The 23,357-nt window shown below is 53.7% G+C and overlaps 1 protein-coding gene across 1 annotated transcript; it reads left to right on the forward strand.

The window, feature by feature from the left end:
• The first annotated feature begins 14,443 nt into the window (after nt 1-14,443).
• On the forward strand, nt 14,444-23,247 carry SYT2 (synaptotagmin 2). Its single transcript, XM_047077308.1, has 8 exons — nt 14,444-14,621; nt 15,578-15,744; nt 17,096-17,215; nt 17,684-17,851; nt 18,224-18,391; nt 19,710-19,827; nt 20,788-20,921; nt 23,041-23,247. The coding sequence occupies exons 1-8, from the start codon at nt 14,444-14,446 to the stop codon at nt 23,245-23,247; spliced, it is 1,260 nt and encodes a 419-aa protein (XP_046933264.1).
• Nucleotides 23,248-23,357: the final 110 nt, after the last annotated feature.

Genomic DNA, 23,357 nt, shown 5'->3' on the forward strand with positions numbered 1-23,357 from the left:
GCCAGGAAGCAGGGGACTGACAAGAGGTGACCGTGATGCTGTGGGGGGCGGGGGGTTGCTGGGGGCCTGCCGTCTCTCCCGCCTCCAAGGCTCTGTGGCCCTTCAAGGTGACCCACGCTGGAGTCTGTCCCCGCTCGCTATTAAGTACGGGGTCTTCACATGTCACCCCCCAGTTCCTGGACAAGCGGTGTGGTCTGACACCCCCAGTTCCCTCTTCCCAGGGCTTCTCGCGTCCCTGCAGGTGGCTCTGTGGCACACACATTTGCTCGCTTGTGTAGACACACGTTCACAGTGCCGTGCAAGTGTGTTAGCAGTCACAACACACACGTGCACGCACGCAGAACCTTCCCGGCACCCCCTTCCCTATCCTGTTCCTTCACTGGCTGCTGTCGCCCCAGTCGCCTGGGCCTGAGAGATGCAGAAACTCTCTCCTCTTACAGCCGCTGAGCAAACACGGCCGTGCCGCGGTTCCGCTCCATCACTCGGCTAATGGAGCCTTCTGCCAGTTGCCCACCTCCTCCTTTCCAGGCCGTGAGCGTTGACTGGGGCCTAGGAGGCAGTCATCCTGGGCTGGGGGGAGCCCACTTCCCTGCCGGGGCGAAGATGGGGCCATGGCAGGCTGCAGGCTCCTGGACAGACAGGAGCCCTGTCAGCCAGGCCCCAGGGAGGAGGCTCCTGGGTCTCTAAACTTCTCCCTCGGGGGCCACCTAGGGCCCCTGCCACCCTGCCGTGGCTCCCCGCCCCTGCCTGCTCCTTCTCTCCCCTGCCACCCCCACCACCCCCACCACACACTCACATTTGCACGCTCACCCCCTCCGACACTCTCAGAAACACATCACACGCACTCACCCCACACCTCCACACTCACACACTCCAATTAAAAGACTTTGGCGTTCAGCCTGAGCCTCTCACCCCCGGTCCCTTAGCGGGGCTCCCTTAGCGGGGCCGTGCTTAGCAGAGCTAGTGTGTTCAAAGATTGTAACATTTAGTCGGGAAGAAGATGCATCAATTTTTAATGGTTTTCAGCTCAAAATGAAGATGTGCATTCGCCACGAAGGATAACAGGGGACCGTGCTGGAAAGGACGGTGCCGGTCACATGCGGCACAGCAGGGATCCCATTGATTTGTGTCAGATCATCACTGCTGAGCCGCAAGGGCTCCTCTTCCCCCGAGCGTGCTGCGCAAAGCAGCGGCCCCCTCTCTGGCCTGGGTCCCGCCCTTGTGCCCCACACTCACGGCACACTCGAAGTCTCCATGACACTTTGGGGGGCAGGCCTCTGCACCCCCTCTGCACCAGGCAGCCTGGGGCCCTGCTGGTCCCTAAGCTTTCGTGTATATTCCCACTCAGTCACCCGTCCAGGATCCCCCCACCCTTCCTGGCCTGTTCCCAAGTATCCTGACACCCAACCCATGGAAGATCTCTCCTCCGCCCCAGGAGAGCTGCCCACAGGTTTGGGAGACACTGTCGGGTGCTGGGCAGTGGGGGTTCTGGATGAAGGCCCAGGATTCTGAGTCTTGGGAGAAGGGCCCCGTAGGCTGCCCTGGGCTGGCCAGAGTGGCCGGAGGTGACTCAGCAGCTTTTCCCCCTGCTGGAGTGAGCTGCTATAGTCTTCACTCCCTGCGGGAAGTCTGGACTCTTCCCCCAATGCGGGGGTCCCCTGTCCTGGTCCCGGCTGGGGTCTTGGCGGGGGTGGCAGAGGGAAGTGGGACCCCAGGGGCCTGGCCTGATGGGGGGGGGGCATCCCTGCCCTCCACCGCCGCACCCCCTGTACCCGGCTATCGGCTGTCGTTAACCAAAGATGAACTGGAACCCGTGGGCTTGCAGGGGGTGGAGGGAGGGGGGCACCAAGAGCAGGGAGTCAGGGACTGGACGGCTCACGCCGCTCTGCCCCCACTTGCCGCGATACTTGTGAGACATGAGATAACTCACGTCCCTTTGGGGCCTGTTTCCTCATTGTTCAGATGGGGGGTTTGGGCTGCATTGTCAGCCGGGTGCCCTCAGCGCTCACAGTCCAGGGCTTAATTCATCTGTGATGGAAGAATATCCCCGCCCTGAGTCTAGGTTCAGAGACAAGTACCCTGTGGGCGGGTGTGCAGGGCTGCAGCGTTCCAGGGGCCTCACACAGGAGCCCCCTGCCTTCGTCATCACAGGCCAGCAGAGTGGGGTGGTTGACTTACGGATGTGCCAGGAGACCGGCCCAAGGTCACGCACAGCGATTGAGTGCTGGAATGAGGACTCAGTCCCGGCCGTCACATCCTGTGCTTCAGAGCTATGACCTCTGCCCAGGGCCTCCTCTCAGTGGACTGGGATTTACTAATCTCAGCCTAGGGGCAAAAGAAAGAAAACGAGCGTCATTGCAGCGGGAGAGATTGAAGTTAGACACTGGGAAGGACTTTTCTAGCTCTCTGGAACCGTGGAGTGGGTGGCTGCCCCGGAGCTAGTCAAGAGCAGGCCCTGCCTTGCTCTACCAGCAGTGACAACCTTGTTCCAAAGTGCAGGTGCATGTGGCCCGACCCGGGAAGGCTCATCAGGCCTTGGTACACAAGGAGCTCACAGACATGGGTAATTTATTTTCCCAATGAGCTAGAAAAATAATTCATTAAAACTTTATCCTCTGCCTCCCGGGACCAAATGTCGGACTGGAGCCTGGGTTCAAAAAACAAAGAAATGCACTTACCCTTAGGCATTGATCTTTTTAGCCTGCTAGCTTTGGTGAGAGGCATCTTGCTGGTTAACCTATTTCCATCTCATTACTTTGGTTTCCGCAACTACAACATGAGGAGAGATTAAGTAAGTTAGCTCCCCATTATCTGTATTAATGGAGGCCAGGCCTGAGTGTGATAATCTGCAGAAGTGTATGGTCCCCAGATCATATTGACTTGGTTTGGAGTGGGAGTTGGTAGCGATTGTGTGTGTGTGTGTGTGTGTGTGTGTGTGCGTGCACATGCACACACATGCACATGTGCTTTTGGTGAGGGGTGGGGATCAAACTTACTCATGTTTGTTGTGGGGTCAGAATCCGATTTTTTTTTTTAACTTTTTTTTTAATGTGTATTTATTTTTGAGACAGAGAGAGACCGAGCATGAACGGGGGAGGGTCAGAGAGAGAGAGAGACACAGAATCTGAAACAGGCTCCAGGCTCTGAGCTGTCAGCACAGAGCCCGACGCGGGGCTCGAACTCGCGGACTGAGAGATCACGACCTGAGCCGAAGTCGGACGCTTAACCGACTGAGCCACCCAGGCGCCCCCCGATTTTTTTTTTTAAGGTGGTATCTGATATGAAGTGCTGGGATAGTTGAAAGGGCAGAAATTACCTTTTTTTTGGTATTTTTATGTAATTTATTTTTTAATTTGCCTCCAAGTTAGTTAGCATATAGTGCAACAATGATTTCAGGAGTAGATTCCTTAAAGGGCAGAAATTACTTTTTTTTTTTTTAAATTTTTTTTTTCAACGTTTATTTATTTTTGGGACAGAGAGAGACAGAGCATGAACGGGGGAGGGGCAGAGAGAGAGGGAGACACAGAATCGGAAACAGGCTCCAGGCTCTGAGCAGTCAGCACAGAGCCCGACGCGGGGCTCGAACTCACGGACCGCGAGATCGTGACCTGGCTGAAGTCGGACGCTTAACCGACTGCGCCACCCAGGCGCCCCAGAAATTACTTTTTAAAAAAAAAATGTTTATTCATTTTTGAGAGAGAGAGAGAGAGAGAGAGAGAGTGAGCGGGCACAGGCATGAGTGGGGGAGGGGCAGAGAGAGGCGGGTGACAGAGGGTCCCAAGCAGGCTCTGCACTGATAGCAGAGAGCCTGATGCGGGGCTCAAACTCACAAGCCATTAGCTTATGACCTGAGCCAGAGTTGGACTCTGAACAGACTGGGCCACCCAGGCGCCCCAAGTATCTGATTTAAAAAAAATTTTTTTTAATGTTTATTTATTTTTGAGAGAGACAGAGCACAAGTGGGGGAGGGGCAGAGAGAAAGGGAGACACGGAATCCGAAGCAGGCTCCAGGCTCTCAACTGTCAGCACAGAGCCCGACGCGGGGCTTGAACTCACGACCTGTGAGATCATGACCTGAGCCGAAGTCGGACGCTCAACCGACTGAGCCACCCAGGCACCCCAAACCCCAAGAATCTGATTTTGAAGGGAGTCTCATCTGGGAGGATATCAGTGGAACCCAGAAGCCAGCTGGAGGCGAGTGTGGGGCTTTAGAGCTCCTGACCCATTCTAGGGCACAGGAGAAGCAGGGTGAGGAAGCAGGGTGGCCTCTGGGCAAGGCAGGGAATGTCTTGACGATGCCTCCCAGTCTGGGGCAAGTTAGGCGACTCCTGGCTGAGCTACATAAGCCCCTCATTTGTTCTCTCTCTTGTGAGGCTGGGAACTGGGCTCCTGATTCCGAAGCACCGCGGGGAGGGGGAGGGGACAGGCAGATATATTTGTGTGGTTCGAAATCACAGAAATACAGAAGGGTTCGCAGTGAAATATGTGCCAACTACTCCTTCCCAACTCCCCTCCCCTGGAGCAACAGCCAATGTCACCAGCTCCCTGTGCGTCTTTCCAGAGCCAGTCTGTGAATATCTCAGCACGTATATACACACAGCTCCCCCCTTTCCCCACAGATATTATGCTTAACTCGTGTGCATATTCATTTTTTGGTTAACATTCTCTTGAGATCATTCCACATCAGCACCCAGAGAGTAAAGCCCTGGAGCACCTCCACGATGCTCCCGCATCAGCTGACCATGAGCAGAGCAAAGGTCCTAAAAGCAGAGCATCCGGGAGCTTATGGGAGTGGGTGGGAGGCCAGCTCACGCCACCTTCTGCAACTAGTCTAACCCCCTTCCATCCTACCTGACAGGTTATGGTCAATGGCGTCTCCCTTTAGACACAAGGATTACCGCTCGGCTCTGAACAACCTCTCGGTGTTTGGAGTCAAGGGGATGCAGCCTCCAGACACAGGCTGTTTTCATTTGTTAGGACGCCCTGCCTGGGTGTACCCCAAGGCTCTCAGTGCATATGACCCTTTTAATACCCACCGGTGGGCCTGCTTCCTGCCCTGCTTCGGGCCTCTTCCTCTGGGTTGGTCCTATGGTGACAGAAAAAGGGATAAGATAAAGGATTCAATCAGGTCGTCGCTAGCCCTCCACCTCCTGCCCTGCCACCAGGCCAAACGTGGCCGTTCCCCCTGCCAGAGGGGGCCAGAGGCAGCTAGCTAGTGCCCGGAGATCCCAGCGTGATCCCAAGCGTGTAAGGATCCTTAGACCACACACACCACCTCTCCTGGCCCTGTTCACCCGAGCCCGGCCCCTCCTGGTGCAGCCACTTCCAACAGCCAGGGTGTCCAGCAAAGCTTGGCTGAAATGGCCGTATCGTTGCTTTTCTCAGTGACGGTGCAGGGGTGAGGGAGGACGGTAAAGCCTAAAGCCGGGGGAGGACGTCGGGGAGGGGTACGTGCAGGGGGGGAGGGCTAGGTGAGTGGTGGCTGCAGCCCAGAGTGGGACTGACTTCCCCTGAGGAGAGACGCAGAGGCCAGGGCACCCAGAACTGTCACAGGAGCCAAGTGGCCACCCTGGACAGACAGACAGGTGGATGGCAGCCAGAGGGCTAGGGGAGGAGGTCCTGCATGGACTCTCCGCTCTAGCTACCTCCCTAGCTTCCGCTCCACCCCTGCTCCTCACTGGGGGAGACCCTGCCTTCCTGAGCCACCCCAGAGGCCTGTCCCCCAGCCCCACCCCGGGGGGGGGGGTGGGATAGGGATCCGGAGAGCAGGAGACTTGGCCTCAGGCAAACTTAGGCTCCAGTCTTGATGCTGACTGTCCAGCAGGCACTTAGCTGAGCGGAATGTGCCTTGTCTCTGAATTGGAGCTCACAACGGTGCCCTCCCAGACGGATTAACCGAGAACAAGAACAGAGACTTAACTGATTATTAAGTGTGTCGCACCTGTGGTTTCCTTCTGCGGCCTTTGATGGGAGCCAGGTGGAGGGCACTGTCCAGGTGCACAGAGCCTTCAAGGCTTAGTTTACTTCCAACCACTGGTCTTGGACTTTTGCTTCCCCTGGCAAGTCTTTCTGACTTCTTAGAACCTCGTTTTCCAGTGTGGCCACTGACCACCTGCATCAACGTGAGCCAGGGTGCTCGTTGTTAACCTGCGGGTTCCCGGGCCACACTTCCAACCCGCTGAGCGAGGCTTTGAGGGCGAGGTGTCGTGGCGGGGGCGGGGCGTGGTCTGCACTTCGACAAGCTTCCCAGGGGCTCCCCAGGAACGAGACCCTTCCTCCTTCCTCATCCCTTCCCCTGTCTGCTCCTTGCTGGGTCTCCCGGCCCCTCCCCCCCTTCAGACCTTGACCCCTCCCGCTGCAGGCGCAGAACAGGTGCCTCCACCCAGCCCCCCCCTGGCCTGTCTCCCAGGTGTCCTGGTTTTGGTGTCACGGCACCTTGCAGCCGTCCCTGCCTGATGATGCCATTTCATGCTTTCCTGCTCGGGTGATTCTGACCAGACAGAGGAGTTCAGTCTGTGCCGGGAGCCCCTGGAGCCTCAAATCATTTATCATCCTCAACCCTTCCAGCTGGCTGCCTTCCCCAGGACTGCAGCCTGAGCCACCAGAGAGGCCAAGACAGCTGTAAATCCCTGAGGATTTGACTTTTCCTCCTTGCCGTGCTTGTCTCCACCTGTGCTCCGACGCAGGAAGCCTGCATTCTAGCGTGGGGAAGAGTCCTGGAGACGGAGGAGGGAGCTGTGCTGCAGGGGAAGGAACTGGATGGGGTTCCAGAGACTTAGATTCTGCCCCCAGCGCTGCCAGCAGCCCGGGCTGTGTGGCCTTGGACGAGGCACTTCACCTCTCTGGGCCCCTGTTTTCCGCAGGAGTCTTGGGAACTGGTGCCAAGTTTTCAACAGCTTGTTTCCTTAGCTTCCGGTGGACTGAGGAGGGAAGAAGAAACTGGCCCCTTGGGCTTACCCAAGAGGGAACATAAAAGTCGTTTTTATTTATTTATTTATTTATTTATTTATTAATCTTTTTTTAAATGTTTATTTATTTTCGAGACAGAGAGAGACAGAGCATGAACGGGGGAGGGGCAGAGAGAGGGAGACACAGAATCTGAAAGAGGCTCCAGGCTCTGAGTTGCCAGCACAGAGCCCGACGCGGGGCTCGAACTCACGGACCGCGAGATCGTGACCTGAGCTGAAGTCGGACGCTTAACCGACTGAGCCACCCAGGCGCCCCAAAAGTTGTTTTTAGAAACGCTTAGGAAACGGTTGGTGATGTCACAAGCATTCACAACTGCACGAGGTCTGAGGCACGATAGCCCAGGCATCGCGGACGTGAGGGGTGCGCGACTCATCCATTTCCCAAGGATATTTTTTGAGCGCCTGCTGTGTGCTAGTCAGAAAGGCCTACATTCGTGAGTCTTAAAGTCGAGTGAGTGGAGACACAGATAAAATGTGTGGTGTGTCTGTTGGTGATAAGTGCTGTGCAGAAGACGAAATAAAGGGGGGCTGAGATGCCAGTGGTTGGTGGGAGTTTGCCTTTTCAAAAATGGTCATCACGATGACCTCACTGCGCTGAACACACAGCTGTGTGGAGGCCTGCAGGGAAGAGTGTTTCAGGCCGAGGGAACAGCAGGTGCCAAGGCTCTGAGTTAAGGGTGTGCTTGGCATGAGTGAAGATCTGGAAGGAGGCCAGCGAGGCAGAGGAGGGAAGGAAGAGAACCAGGGGGGAGGAGCGAGGGCACGGGGCTGGCTGTGCAGGGCCTTGAAAACTTCTGTGAGGACTGGGTACTTTGAGGGGAGTAAGCCGCTGTAGGGTTTTGTTTTAGTAATAGGACTGCTCTGCCTGCTGGGCTGAAAACAGACTTGAGACAGACAAGAGGGAAAGAGGAAAGACCGGCTAGGAGCCTCCCATCATCCTTGTCCTGATAGAAAGGCCCCCTGAGAATGGCGGGCCGCAGAAGGCCCCAGGGTGGTTCAGAGGGGCAGAAGGGCTTGGAGGGTTCTCTGGAGGGCACCGTGGGGTCTTGAGGTGGGGGGAAAAGGGCTTGCTCGGCTTTCTCTCTTTTTACATTTTTTAAACTCCCTCGACTCTGGAAAAGATGCAGAAGAGCTAAGGGATAAGGGTCATTGAGTCACATCGGAGGGAGCGTCTCCCGAGAAGAAATGCCCAAAGGGCAGCCTTGGAAAGATGAGAAGCACTTCTCAATGCTCTGGGCAGGTTCGGGCCGTGGAAAGGGCACTCACCATCCCCGTTCACCTTAGCCTCAGCTGAAGGCATTAGGAATGCAGACTCCGTTTGACAGTTCAGCGGTCTAAGATTGGAGAGGTAAAAGAAACCATCCAGGGTCCAACGGCTCATAAGGGAATGTGCCTGACCCCGTAGCACGAGAAGCCGGCTGCAAAGGCAGAGGGTGGATGGACGGCTCGCGGAACCGTGGACACCGCCACTCACTGGTGCCGACTTTGGAGTCTCATCACGCACACACACGGGTGCACACACGCACATGCTCCCCAGGCCTCGCGGGGAGCGCCCTGGACCCAGCCTGGTGACTTGGAGCGGCTAGATCGAGTCTTAACAAGCCTGTGGAAAGAGCCCTGAGTCCGAGTCCTAGGCATTAATGCACCGGGTGGCCCTGGAAGGACGGGCTCCAGTGTCATCTGCAAAATGACATAACGTGTCCAGTGGTCTAGAGTCTGTGTCCTGCTCATTCCTTTTTTCATCACGTACCACATGTTTACTGAATGCCTCTCATATGTCAGACAGTCTGGTATCTGCTAGGGCAGGGTCAGCAAAATTTTTCTTCAAGGGCCAGACAGTAAAGACACGAGGCTTTTCAGGCCATACAACGTCGGTCACACCTAGTCAACTCTGTTGTTGTAGCGCAAAAGCAGCCAGAGAGAATGTGTCAAGGGATGAGTGTGGCTGTGTTCCAATATAACTTTATTTACAAAAATCAGGCCGTGGGCCCCATGGGGCCCGTGGGTCATAGTTTGCCAACCCCTGTGCCAGGGCCACGGCAGTAAACAACGCACGTGTGGTCTCTGCTTAAATACAATCACAAGCTGTGTAAGTGCTGTGAAGGTAAGGACAGAGCTATGAAAACATATCAGGCCTCAATCTGGGGGCGGTGGTGGCAGGAGGCACGAGTGGGAGGAGGGGCCGTTTGAGCTGAGCCGAGAAAGACGTGCAGGCATTAGCTCAGTGAAATTGGGGGGTGGGCCGCAGCATGTACCAAGGCCTTGTAGCGTGTGTGTTGGTGGGAGCAGAACATCTGTATTAGAAGAGAGAAAAAAAGCCATGTGTGGTTGGTATTTGAGACTCAGGGCAGGGGAAGAGGAAATGATGATGCTGGATACAGGACACGAGGGCCTGGTAGGCCACCTTCAGGATTGTGGCTTATGTCCCTGGGATGGCTTTTACCCATAGTGACATGATCAGATTCATGTTTTAGGAAGATTGCTTTGGTGGCACCTGCAGAACTGATTAGAGGTGAGCAGGAGGAAACAGAGTATGGGTAGAATGGGTATATCGAGGGCCCAGCTGGACCTCTGGGCCTGGAGCTCAGGAGTGAGTCGGGCTTTGGCAGCCATCAGAATGGGGATGTGGCTGAGGCCAGGGTGTGCAAGAAGTCACCTGGGGGGGGGGGTGGGACACTTGGCCTGGGAAGAGAAGCCTTGGGGGCAAACCTTGAGGCAAGCGATGGAATCCGAATTATGATGAAAATCAGGAGTGGTTGCAAGTGAACATGAGAGAAGTCAAAAACAACCAAACGAAAAGCTCTGCTGGGTTTAGTGAGTGACCCTGTGGTCACCCGCGACTGTGCAGAGAGCCACTTCAGTGGAGTGATGAGGCAGAAGTCACAGTGTGGGCGCTGAGGAGAGAGAGTTGGGGGCGAGGAAATGGAGACCATTGGTGGAGTGTGACCCTGAAGGGAAGGGGAGACTGATGCAGCTGAATGAGGAGGGGTGGGGAGGCTCTTCATTGCTTGGCTGGTGGTATTTTAAAATGGGAAGAACTTGGGGCGCCTGGGTGGCGCAGTCGGTTAAGCGTCCGACTTCAGCCAGGTCACGATCTCGCGGTCCGTGAGTTCGAGCCCCGCGTCAGGCTCTGGGCTGATGGCTCGGAGCCTGGAGCCTGTTTCCGATTCTGTGTCTCCCTCTCTCTCTGCCCCTCCCCCGTTCATGCTCTGTCTCTCTCTGTCCCAAAAATAAATAAACGTTGGAAAAAAAAATTAAAAAAAAATAAATAAATAAAATGGGAAGAACTGAGCAGAGGGAACCTTTCTGATGCCCAACCTTTCCTGTTCCTGTCTTTGTTTGTTATTTGCACATTTCAGTCGTTTTGTATCACTCAATAACTGCCAACTCGTAAAAATGTGGTAGTGGCTCAGATGAAAACATTCACTGTTCTAAAATAATTACTGAGCATACAAACAACTTTTCATAAAAGTGTGTCCTCTACCATCTGAGAGGTTGTGTGGTCTAGAGGAAAATCGCACTGGGCAGGCATTAGGAGACCCGGTTACCAGTCCCAATATGCTATAGGTCAACTAGATCTGAGCAAACTGGTTGACCGGGAAAAGTTGGGGATAAGAAAGCACACGCATCAAGAAGGTGGCCTGAGAAGGTCAGAGGGGACCCCTGAGATGGGGGGATTGGTCTTAAATAGGAGGAAAGTACTCAGCTGAAACAGGAGGTCAGGAGGAGAGGGCGGTTTATATGCAGGAAGGTCTGTGGTTTTCTGTGGTTTGGCGTAGGGTGGGACGTTGTCAGAGATTTCTCTTCAATGGCTTCTGATAATGACAGGCAAGGTGTTGGGGCCATGGGAAAGCCACGGGACTATGAAACAGAGGGTCTGGAGTGTCCGTTGTGAAGGAAGGCAGAGTGAGTTGATGGGGAGCATATATTGAGGTTCCTGTGCAGGGTTGAAGCACTGGGTGGTGTTGAGAGTCTACGGGGTGCCCAGCTGCCCTCATGCATGATGCTCATCAGCAGTGCTTAGCACTCTGGGGGTGGCAATGGAGAGGAAAAAGCTGATAGTGGGTGTCTTAGCTCAGATTGCTATAACAAAATACCGTAAGCTAGGAGGCTTATCAACAACAGAAACGTATTTCTCACAGCCCTGAAGACTGAGAACTCTGAGATTGGGGTGCTGGCAACGTTGGGTTTTGGTGAGAGCTCTCTTCCAGGTTACAGACTGCCGACTCCTGGCATCCTCACGTGGCAGAAAGGAGCCAGCTAGCTCTCTCTGGCCTATTCTTCTCAGGCACTAACCCCATTCGTGAGCTCCACCATATGATCGAGACACCTCCCGGGTCCCACCTCCTAACACTATCACGTTGAGCAGTAGATCTCAACGTATGAATTTGGGGGTGGGGGGGGCCCACAAAAACCCAGTCCCTAATAGGATTTCTCCAGGAGCGGTGTTTTGCCAGGTGAGTGATGGTGCCTCCGGGAGGTCAAGGAGATTTCTGGAGGAAGAACAGTCTAGGCTGTAAATGCAAAAGCTGTGAGTTTGTTTGGTGAGCCTGTGACTGGCAGCAAGAAGGCCAACATGGCAGGAGCTGAGTGGCTGAGAGCAGAAGTGTTAGGAAATGCATTTGGGGAGCTAGCCAGGGGCCAGAGGCCAGACCATGCAGAGATTTTATCTAAGTGTGATGAGAAGCCATTGGAGGGTTTAAAATAAATGGATCTGGCTGCAGTGCAGAGATTAGACTAAGCAGAGGAGAGTGGAAAGCTTCCAGATAGGTGGCTATTGTAAGACTTCAGGTAGAGGGGTGGGAAGTGGCTGAATTTGGAAAACATTGCGAGTGGAGCTGAGAAGTTTGCAGATGCCTTGCAGGTGGGGGTGATGGCAGGAGAGAAGCTTAGGATGACCCCAAATACTTTCTAGATGTGTATGCCTTGCAGGTGGGGGTGATGGCAGGAGAGAAGCTTAGGATGACCCCAAATACTTTCTAGATGTGTAGCTGAGCAGGTGGACCCTGAATCTATAGACCCCATCCATCTCTGGGCACATGGCCCTGAACCTGCCTTTTTAAATTTTTTTTTCAACGTTTATTTATTTTTGGGACAGAGAGAGAGCATGAACGGGGGAGGGGCAGAGAGAGAGGGAGACACAGAATCGGAAACAGGCTCCAGGGTCTGAACCATCAGCCCAGAGCCTGACATGGGGCTCGAACTCACGGACCGCGAGATCGTGACCTGGCTGAAGTCGGACGCTTAACCGACTGTGCCACCCAGGTGCCCCAGAACCTGCCTTTTTAAAAAACATTTATTTATTTTTGAGAGACAGAGAGAGACAGAGCATGAGTGGGGGAGGGGCAGAGAGAGAGGGAGACACAGAATCCGAAGCAGGCTCCAGGCTCTGAGCTGTCAGCACAGAGCCCGATGCAGGGCTCGAACTCACAAACCATGAGATCATGACCTGAGATGAAGTTGGACGCTTAACCGACTGAGCCACCCAGGCAGCCCTGAACCTGCCTTTTATCAAGAGCCACGTTCTCAAGCATTTTCGTTATTCCCCTGCTATCTGGGCAGCTTTGTCCTCATGTCTTATGTTAGAGGTGGATTTAAAAGGGCCTTCCAGGCACCGGGCCCTGGAAAAGCCACTGATCTGTGCCGCTGCTTTATTAACAGCCCTATGTTCCCTCCGAGTAGCTGTATGTCATTCCCCTCTGGTGATTCCCCTGGAACACTGGAGAATCTTTCATGGGAACTTGGGGATGGCAAGACATCCATTATTGACTGTTTTAAACTCTTTCCCCTTCCCTCTGGAGTCATGGTGCATTCTAGGCTTTTCCTCACTGCCACCGAAGTGCAATTTTCAAGATGTAAATTTGTACACATTACCTGCATCCTTAAAACCCTCTGACAGCTTCCCATTTCTCTTTGGGTAAAGACAAAACTCTTTGCCATGGCCTGTGAGGTTATGTGCCTGGGCCAATCTGGCCCACTCTGCCAGCCCCATTTTTGACCCATGCTCCTTTCACTCTGGTCTCCTTTTAAGGTTCTGTACTAATCACACTGCTTCCCACCTCAGGGACTTTGCACATGCTGTTCTCTCTGTTTAGGCTGCTTATTCCTCTCTTCCTCACCTGGATACTTCCCAGTATCCTTCAGGTCTCAGTCTGTTCCTCAGGAAAGCAATTTTTCTCTCCCAGATTAGGTCGCATATGCCCCATTATAAACTCATACCGCCAAAGATACCAAAGAATCTCTCTTTTTTGGCATTTCTCAGAATTACAATCTTACATTCACTTATGTGCAGTTATTTAATCCACTTTATGGTAAATTCCACAAGGGAAGCATGATATGAGTTCAATAAATTTGTTGAATGAATGAATGAATGAATGAATGGCTGTCACATTTGCCCTCTCTCCTCCGTCCCCTACATTCCTATTCTCATCTGGGTCCGTGTCATCTCTGGCTGGTCTGTTGAACCAGCCCCCTCCTGGCCCCCAGCCCCAGCCCCACCTCCTCCAATGCCTGTGGAGCTATCTTCCCATAGCTCTACTTTTAACAGAGCAGGCCACTCCTCTGCCTTAAATGAATGCTACCACAGTAATATTTTTTACTAGCAAAAACTTGGAAACCATCTAAGTGTTTAATAGCAGAATATTAAACAAATATGGTACTTCCTTGTAATGGGTATTATTTAGCTATTCAATAATAAAGGAAATTTTTAGTGATAAAGGAAAAGACTGATAAAATCTTATGTTAACAAAAGGTAGAATGTCGAATTACAGGTAATCTGGTCTCAACATGTAAAGCACACTCTGAAAATCTGTTATAAAATGCTAACCCGAGTTATCTCTGGATGGTAAAATTATGGGCAGCTTGTCTTTCAACCTCTTTTCCTCTGTTTTCCAGAGATGTTGATGTAGATTGGAGGCAGGGATGATGACAGCCGGAATGTGATAGAGACATGCAGAGAATCTAGGCAGAGTGAGGTCATGGAAGAAGTTAAGGAAAAGAGAGGCTCGAGAAGGAGTCTTTGATAGTAGAATATTGCCTCCTTCCTAGAGTTGTGCAGTTGGATTTAAACGAGATATATGAAAGTGATTAGGTTTACAGGCTTTGGAGTCAGGCTGACTGGCTTAAATGTCTAAATGACCTTGGGAACCTCCATTTCCATATCTGTTAAATGGGAATAATAATCAAACATTAGGCTGTTGTTTGGATTAGAGGAGATCATGCACAGTGGCTGGCACATATAAGTACTAACTTAATGATAACTGTTATTGTTGTTTTACCACAGTTGTTAATATTATGTTATTATATTATGTTAATATTATGAGAAATATCTTTGAATTATAATGGGATTCTTAATAGTCTTTAGCTTTTGAAGAGTGTTCCCCAGTCCTTTGGGCAGAGCTTTCTGCACTTGGACCTCTGGGTTGTTCATCTGCTCCCATCATCCCCTCTCATCTGCAGTGATCCCCTCTGCCGCCATGAGGAACATCTTCAAGAGGAACCAGGAGCCCATTGTGGCTCCTGCCACCACCACCGCCACAATGTCAACTGGGCTCTTAGACAACTCTACCGAGAGTGGGGGCGCTGGGGAGAGTAAGGAGGACATGTTTGCCAAGCTGAAGGAGAAATTCTTCAATGAAATCCAGAAGATCCCCTGTGAGTGTCCCAGGTGGCTGAGAGGGTGGGGCAAGGCCAGGGTCAGTGCAAGGCCTTATGGGCAGGGCAGAGCTGAGGAAGGGTGGGGAACACCCCTGAGATGTGATTGGCTGAATGTTTGGATTCCAGGATGGATTATTTGGGGAGCCCCTTCAGGAATGGGGGGTGCCTGGCACTAATAAGGGGAACAAGGAGGCTTTTGTGCCCCCGTCTCCTAAGGGGGAAGAAAGTTCTTACAACTTAGAAAACTGTCAAAATATGAAACCGAAAGAAGATGAAAAATTAGGAAACAGAAGCCATTGTTGAAGTTTCCCAGTCACACTTTGAAACTACCTTAGTTTGGAAGACAGAAAATACGCCCCCCACCCCTGCTTTCTGAATTCTTGGCAGTGGCTGTTTAGCAGTCACCAGACATTAAGGGGAGCAGCCCTATCAGTGGGAGATGGTTCTTCAGGACCATGGAGAGCAGCCAGGGCCCATCCCCAATTATTTGAGCTCTGCAAAGCCAAGCTGTCTAGGTCCTTAAGGAGCTGGCCTTCTGGCTTAGGTCAGCCCTCTCAAGCCTGGGCATAAGGAATGGGTCAAAGGAGCTCTTCCTACACCTGGGTCAGATAAGGACCATCCCATTCTTTCCAATATAAGCCAGTTTTCCGTAGATCAAATGAGTCAAAACCCAATAGAGCCAAACTGACGTTCTTCCTTGTTATACACCTGACTGCTATCTCTCAGTTAGTAGGCTGTATCCATAAGGACGGTAGGCTCAGGAGAGAACAAGTATTAACAAAAAGGCATGCAAAGTATAGGCAAGTTGCATGTAAATCACTCATGGGTGTGTGGTTAAAAAGTGTAGAGTGTGGACATTGGGGTTCATCTCTCCCCCCATTTTTGCTGATGCTTTGGGGTCAGGGACTATAAGGCAGAGCACTGCTGACTTCTGGGGTCCTCTCTGTGGGCAGTACCACCCTGGGCACTGATCGCCATTGCTGTGGTCGCTGGCCTCCTGCTCCTCACCTGCTGCTTCTGTATCTGTAAGAAGTGCTGCTGTAAGAAGAAGAAGAACAAGAAGGAGAAGGGCAAGGGCATGAAGAATGCCATGAATATGAAGGACATGAAAGGGGGCCAGGTAGGAGAAGACAGTGGTGGGGGGAACTGAGAGGGGCCCAGCCCAGGCATTCCAGGTGCTGAAAGGTGAAGCAAAGGCTTCTGGGCTGTTCTACAGCCAAACCGGCTTCCCTCCTTAGAATGCCACATGACCCTCCCTATTGGCTACATCCCTAGTAAAATGTTGTCTACCCATCCCACAGTGGAAAGGGGGGGGCTTTTTCATGTGTGATCATGGATGCATCCTTGAAAAGACAGAGGAAGAGCATAATATACTGACTCCCCCGCCAAAGAGGCTATTGGGACAAAATGTTGGAAAGAGAGCCCCTCCAACCTGCCAGGAAGTCACCATGGGAGTGACCCTGTGTTTTCCTGCCAGAGACTAGAGGACAAAATCTCACTGGAGGCACCTACTTGGTTGGGGTGGGTGGGGAATCAGATGGGGTAAAAGAATGGTCCTGAGGCACCAAGACCAGGGCCAAGGGGAATCCATCTCTTGTCATGTAATAATTTGGTTTATTTACCCCTGTTTTGGGGGTGTTAATCGGCCTGGAAAAGTCCTTTGATAAACCCAAGTGCTTCCTTCTTAATCTTTAAGTTTACAAAGGCTTCTCTGTGCTTCTCTTTTGCCCACATCTGTTCTGAGAGTGACTAGGAGAAGTCTCTTGCTCAAGGAATCAATATGGAGGATGGCAGGAAGGGTCTGATCTCAAGAAGTCAACCAGAGATTAAAATGGCCTTTGAGTGCTGTGTGTGTGTGTGTGTGTGTGTGTGTGTGTGTGTGTGTGTGCCTGAAGCCTGCAGTGCAAAGTCAGGGAAGGGGGACCCCCAAGAACGATCTGGGTGTAGCCTGACCTGGTCTCACCAGGTGGCTGTGACTTCAGGGGCTGGTCTGAGATGTAGGATGTTTTCTTACATCACTTTCTTCCTTCTCTTCTTACCTCTGGGGACTCACCCTGCTCCTGAATTCCTGGAATGCACTTCTGGTAAGTCTTGCCTAGAATGGGTGGGGCCTGAGCTGGGGGAACTTTTGGGGAGGAGCTAACAAGGGAAGCACCCCTCCCCCACCTCAAGAAGTCTAGAGCATTGGTGCAGCACCTGGTCTCATAGCACTGTGTCTTGAAGGGAGAGAGGCACACCAAAACCAGAACTGGGTCTTCCAGACACGGTCTGGGGTTCTGAGGGGCTGTCTGGGGGCTTTGAGGGGCTGTACAGAATCAAGCCCCCTGCACAGTGCCACATTCCTTCCTGTTGTCCTGCACCAGCTCTGAGTCAGGGTCTGCACAGGTGGGCTGGCTTCCTGATGCCCCTGTGCCAGGCCACGTGGCTCCATTCTCTCTTAACTCGCCCCTCCTTTCCTCCAGCCTTCACAGGATGACGACGATGCAGAGACAGGCTTGACTGAGGGAGAAGGTGAAGGAGAGGAGGAGAAAGAGCCAGAGAATCTGGGAAAACTGCAGTTTTCCCTGGACTATGATTTCCAGGCCAACCAGGTGTGAGGGTGGGGCTTGGCGGCAAAGTGGGGGATGGGACAGAGGGCTGGGTGGGAGGGAGATAGAAACAGCTCCACACTCCCACAGCCCTCACCCCCACTTTGGCCCATAGGCATTCCTCCTTTCCATGGAGTGGGGTGGGCTGGAAACCGCAGGCAGGTACCCCTGAACATTGACTCTGCCTTGGCCACCAGCCTGCTCTAGAGAAGGTTCCCTGGCCCAGATTGGCATCCACCAACCTTGGGCAAATCAGTTGCCCTTTAAGCTACTGCTTCTCCTGATGTCATTCCAGATTCCTGGGGGTGGAGATGGAGACCAGTCTTGCTCTCTAGCACCAGCCTGTTCCCACCTCCCCAGCTGCCCACCTCTGGTGGTGGTGGTGGGGGAGTTGGTGGGTGCTGGGTCTAGGGCCAGGGCTGGTGTTAGAGCAGTCCTGAGACTCAAGGCCCTCCCTCACTCTCTCCACAGCTTACCGTCGGCGTTCTGCAGGCTGCTGAATTGCCTGCCCTGGACATGGGAGGCACCTCAGACCCTTACGTCAAAGTCTTCCTTCTTCCAGACAAGAAGAAGAAATATGAGACCAAAGTCCATCGGAAGACATTGAACCCTGCCTTCAATGAAACCTTCACCTTCAAGGTGATGTGGGCTGGAAGGATAATGCCACGTCCCTCCCTGATCCCAACTCTGCTGAGAGTTCTACAGACCTTTCCTTGGTTCTTAGCTGTGGCTAAGGTCCTGGAATGAGCTCAGGCTGGAACAATGGCGGGCTGGACTGTGGGCTTATGTGTGAGGTCACTGCTCAGCCTCCTGTAGGACTGGGACATTCCCCTCCCCCCCCATCCAGTCTGCTCCCCCAGAGCCTGAGGTCTTCTCTCTGTCTCTACAGACTCACCAGGAGTCCTGCAGGGTAGTAGGAGCAGAGCTCTAACCAAAGGATCTGCCCACAGAAGCCTCTGGAGGTGCATGAGTTGGCTTTGACCCCTGTCTGATCTTGCTTGTGCCCTTCAGGTGCCATACCAGGAGCTAGGAGGCAAAACCCTGGTGATGGCCATCTACGACTTTGACCGCTTCTCCAAACATGACATCATTGGCGAGGTTAAGGTGCCTATGAACACTGTGGACCTTGGCCAGCCCATCGAGGAGTGGAGAGACCTGCAGGGCGGGGAGAAGGAAGAGGTGAGAGCAGAGACCGTGTGGAAGATAAGTGTGGCTGCCCACCTGGGCCACCACCTATTGGCACGAGATGGTAGGCTTTAGAGTTGGGTGAACTGGGTTAGGACCCTAGCTCCACAACCCCACCTGTGTGACCCTGGGCACATCACTTAATCTCTTTAGATCTGGATTGTCTCCTGTAGTGTTTTTGCAGATGAGAATTACTTATCTCTGTAATGCACCTGGCATCCAGTAGGTGTTCAAGTAAAGGAGAACACCATTATAATTTTTACTCCTAAGTTTCTGCTGTCACTTAGGGCCACCGGTTTGTGACTTCGTGCCTCAGTTTACCCACAAGGAAAGCCCACATTTATCTTAAAAGATTCTCAGCATGGGGGCTTGTCCTCCCAACAACTGCTACGGCTTCAAGCACTTACCCAACACTTATTGGGCACCTACTGTGTGCCAAATATTCCATTTTAGCCACTGCTCCTTCCAAGCATCGGTCATGTGTCTTGGCCAAGCCCCTGCTGTGTGGCCAGCTCAGTACCAGGTGGTAACGGAGGGGGCGAGAAGGGACGCTGAAGTCACCCTTCCTTACCTTGGGGCTCATGCTGTGTGAAAGCAGGGCTGGCACACTCGAGCCGGGATATTGGCCTGAGCGACCTGGTCTCTGAGAAGCTTGACTCTGGCATGATGTGGGCAGAGCTCTTAGAAACCAGGAGTCCAGCAGGTTTCATCCTGCCCCCAGTGCTAAATTGTTGTGGGACTTTGTGGGAGTCTCACTGGTCACAAAGAACCCTTGCCTTATCTCCATGAAGGTGTTGCACTGACAGCACATAAGAGAAGGGACATACTGTGCTTTGAAGACCACAGGTCACACTGCGAGTGGAATGGTCGACAGGGGGCTATCGAAAGGGTTGGGAGTAATCAGGGAGGAAGGCTTCCGAGATACTCGCTTTCCCAGTGTCCTTGGAAATGAACCCTTGGGTACCATGCCCAGCCTCCTTTCCATCTCCCCTTGGCCTGGGGTGGGAGCCCGACCATGCCCCGCGTGTGTCCAGATCCATCCAGAAGTCACTCGCACATTCCTGCCCACAGCCTGTACTCTGCTCCCCTCACTCCTAAGGGCATGGCTCCTGCAGCATCACTCTCAGGGGCTTTGTTGAACTGCAGCAGGAGGCCCTGCGACCTTCTCCAACATCACAGATGTGGGGACTGGGGACTGAGAGGGCTGGGGATACACCACCGCCTTGCTAGTCTTGACGAGATGGGGGTCCGCCGTGCTAGAGGCAGTGGGCTGGCTAAGATGACCCTGGGTCCTGCTCTTCCCCCTGGACAGCCAGAGAAGTTGGGCGACATCTGCACCTCCCTGCGCTACGTGCCCACGGCTGGGAAGCTCACTGTCTGTATCCTGGAGGCCAAGAACCTGAAGAAGATGGACGTAGGTGGCCTTTCAGGTACATGCAGAACTTCTGGCTGCCATTGGGTGGCACCAGCGAGCCGGTCACTGGCCTGAGTTCTCTGTTCACATACCCGTTGTAAGAGCACTTTCCGGCCCTGGGATACAGAGAGTATCTCCGAGCAGCTGTGGGTCTGAGCACAGGACTGTGGAGCCCGGAGATGTCTGACTTTCCCTCCTTTCTCCACGGGTCCCCTGCCCCCACTCTGAGCTGCTGGGCAGTATAAGCCATGGAGGGAAGGACCAGAGAAACTTGTGTAGGAAAGCTTGCCTCTGTCACGTGCCACAGTCCGGAACACTTCTCCGGGAGGCGCTCTGCTGGCCCTACCCTGGAAGGGGACTTGGGGGGTGGGGGAGCACACGGAGCGGGGCCAGCCCACAGCACAGGGTTCTGGTGGGACAGCGGAGCACGCACTTTCCCGAGAATCAGGCCTGTGCCTGGGCTTCAACTGGTGGGGCTGGCTGCCGGCTCTGTCACTGATCCGCTGTGTGACTGGGGGCACATCACTTCACTTCTGTGAGCCTGGGTTGCTCATCTGCGAGGTCAGGAGGATTGGATTGAATCGGGGATGGCAGATGTGTGTGGTGCCTTCAGCACTCCTCTGTCCCCTGCGTAGGACAGATATCACCAAGCGACCCCCTCACTCTTTCTAGACAAGGCCTTACTTAGTCTCAGGAATGTCCCCAGTGTAATGCTCCAGGCGTTACACGAGGCCACAACCAATCAGCCCGAGGTGGTCCTTGAAGCGAAACCTTTTTGCCGCCCCTGAACTGGACGCTTACTCTGCTGCTTTTGGACTCAGCGGCCCATGCCTTAGGGCTTGCTGGGTGCCTGGCCTTGGTGGGGCACTAAGTACGTTAGTAGTAGTTAGAGCACTTGGGGGGTGCTCTAAGTACGTTCGGTGGGAGGGTGGGGCACTAAGGGTGCCTTTCCGGGGCCGGGATTCTCCCTGCACAGACCCCTACGTGAAGATCCACCTGATGCAGAATGGGAAGAGGCTCAAGAAGAAGAAGACAACGGTGAAGAAGAAGACCCTGAACCCCTACTTCAACGAGTCCTTCAGCTTTGAGATCCCCTTCGAGCAGATTCAGGTGCTCGGGTTTGCGGGCCTGGGGGCACAGCAGTGGGGGCATGAGGGAACTCACCCAGACGCCTCGAGCCACCTCGCTCGCCCTGGTGGGAAGGGCTCTGACTCTCATGGTGCCGTCCTGGGTCCTCCTTCCCGGGGCCCCTGCCAGAAAGGGCTTCCCCCTTTTCTGAGATGAACAAGAACCACTCCAAGCCATCCTACCCATCATTCCTTGGGAACTGCGAGGTACACGGGCGTTCAGTGGGCCTGTGAGGTTGGAGCTGCCGGGGAGGTAGGGGTATAGCCTCGTCCTCTTCCCGCTCCTCCTGGTGCAGCCGCTTCCTGCCTTGGCCAGCCTTCTCCCACTTCTGCTCCCCCTGGGTCTGCTCCCAGGTACCCCTCTGCCCCCTTCCTCTCTCCTCTTCCCCTCCATCCTTCCCTTCTCTACTGTCTCCTTCCTTCCTCCTACCAGCAAGCTCGGTAAGTGTTGGAGGTGAGGTCTGTTTTTCACCATGAGGGGGCATGAGTGAGATCTGAATGTGGCAGGACCAGACACCCACCGAGCTGTCTGGAATTGCAGAGTGCTGGATCCTCTTGGAGTCTTGGTCCCTCCCTCTTTGGAGTGAGCTGCTCCTTCCTCCCTTCCTCTCCCTCCCTTCCCCCCCACCCCCCCCCCCAGCCCCCAGGACTGGGAGGCGAAGGTGTCAAGGGAATCTCAACGATAATTTTAGACCAAGAGAAGTCCTTGTGGAAAACTTAAGATAGACATGAAGTGTACTGGCCAGGAGTTTCAAGTTCAACACGCCAAAAGCCAACATCATGATCTTCCCCAAACCCCTTCCCCTTCCCCCGCCCACACCCCAAACCTGCTTCGTCTGCATTCTCTTTTCAAGTGACAAACCTCGGCATCATCTTAGACCCCCTACCCTTTTTCCTTTCTCATTTACCCAACATGCTTTGCTGAGCATTCCCTAAGCGCCTCCCTAGGAACTGGCTAGGTGCTGGAGAAGCATGTGCAGAAGACATAGTCCTTGCTCTCGAGGGTGTCACCGTCACGAGGGGGAGCAGGGACAGGCCATTGAAACAGGTGAGGCTTCCTGGACAAGCTTGGTCCTAAAGGTGGAGCTTGAGTAGCCTGAGTGGGCTGTGGGGCAGGATGAAGAAAGGTCCCGAGTGTCACCTCGGCCAGTCCAACTGACACCAAGTCCTTTTGATTCTCTCCCCTCAGTGCCTCTCCAGCCTGGCCCCTGCTTCCATTCCCACCGCCCCACCTTGGTTCAGGCATTCACTACCCAGCCCCCACAGCTCCCCCCTCGGCCCCCGGCCGGCCTACCCACCTGTCAGTCCCTGTCCTCCTCCAGTGAATCTCCCGCCTCGATGTGAGGGGTCTCTTCCTGAAATATCCATGCCACTCCTCCCAGGAGTCTTTGGGAGCTCCCTGTTGCTTGCCTGAAGAACAAAAGGCACACTCCTTAGCTGACCCCACCCTGCACAGCCCACCCTGCTGACCCCATTTCCTGCCTGGTTGTTCTCACACTCAACCTCAGTGACTCTGAACTTCTTCTGTTTCCAAGATACCAAGTGCACACTTCTATTTCTATGCCTCCGCCCAGGCTCCTCTTGCTTCTTGGGATTCTCTTCTCTCTCTGCCTAGAGAAGTCCTCAGCCTTCACCTCCCAGTTTCTATGTCACCTCCTTGGTGAAGCCTTTCTTGATTGACCCGAGGAGGACTGTCGCCTCGCCTGAGTTCCTATAGTACCTTGTGCTTACCTCTCTAGCAGAACCTGCCTCACTTTGTGTTGTAAATTTCTGAGTATGGGTCTACTGCTTTCGTTAAGGTGAAGTACTCCTCTTCCCTTGTCTTCACCGCCCTCCACTTCCAGGCACTCAACAGTGGCTGGAGCACAGCACATGCTGGGTAAGTGCCTACTGGTAGGGAGAAAGGCTGTTTCCAGAACATGCAGCCTTTGCCTCCCTTTAAGTTCAGTCTTGGAAGTAAGTTCAGAGATAGAAGCAAGCCGCCCTGGGAGGCCTCTCCTTGCGGGGCATTTGGAGTAGAGGATAGAGGAGGAGAAGTTTGGTCACGGGATCGTGCGTTTCCACCTGCCAACTCCCTCCCTCCCTCCTCTGTTTCCCCGCAGAAAGTCCAGGTGGTGGTCACTGTGCTGGACTATGACAAGCTGGGCAAGAACGAAGCCATTGGCAAGATCTTCGTGGGCAGCAACGCCACGGGCACAGAGCTGCGGCACTGGTCTGACATGCTGGCCAACCCCCGGAGGCCCATCGCCCAGTGGCACTCGCTCAAGCCCGAGGAAGAGGTGGACGCGCTTCTGGGCAAGAACAAGTAGGCAGCAGCGGCCGGGATCCCGCGCCGTTACAGACACTGACAAGATCCAGAGCTATCAATACCTCAGTTATGCAACCTTAGAGGTTTTCTTTCTCATTTGTTTGTGGTTGT

This window comes from Lynx rufus, unplaced genomic scaffold (genome assembly GCF_022079265.1).
Source record: "Lynx rufus isolate CCGP_SWC_20201006 ecotype Redwood Valley unplaced genomic scaffold, mLynRuf1.p SCAF_15, whole genome shotgun sequence".
Classification (NCBI taxonomy): Eukaryota; Metazoa; Chordata; class Mammalia; order Carnivora; family Felidae; genus Lynx; species Lynx rufus.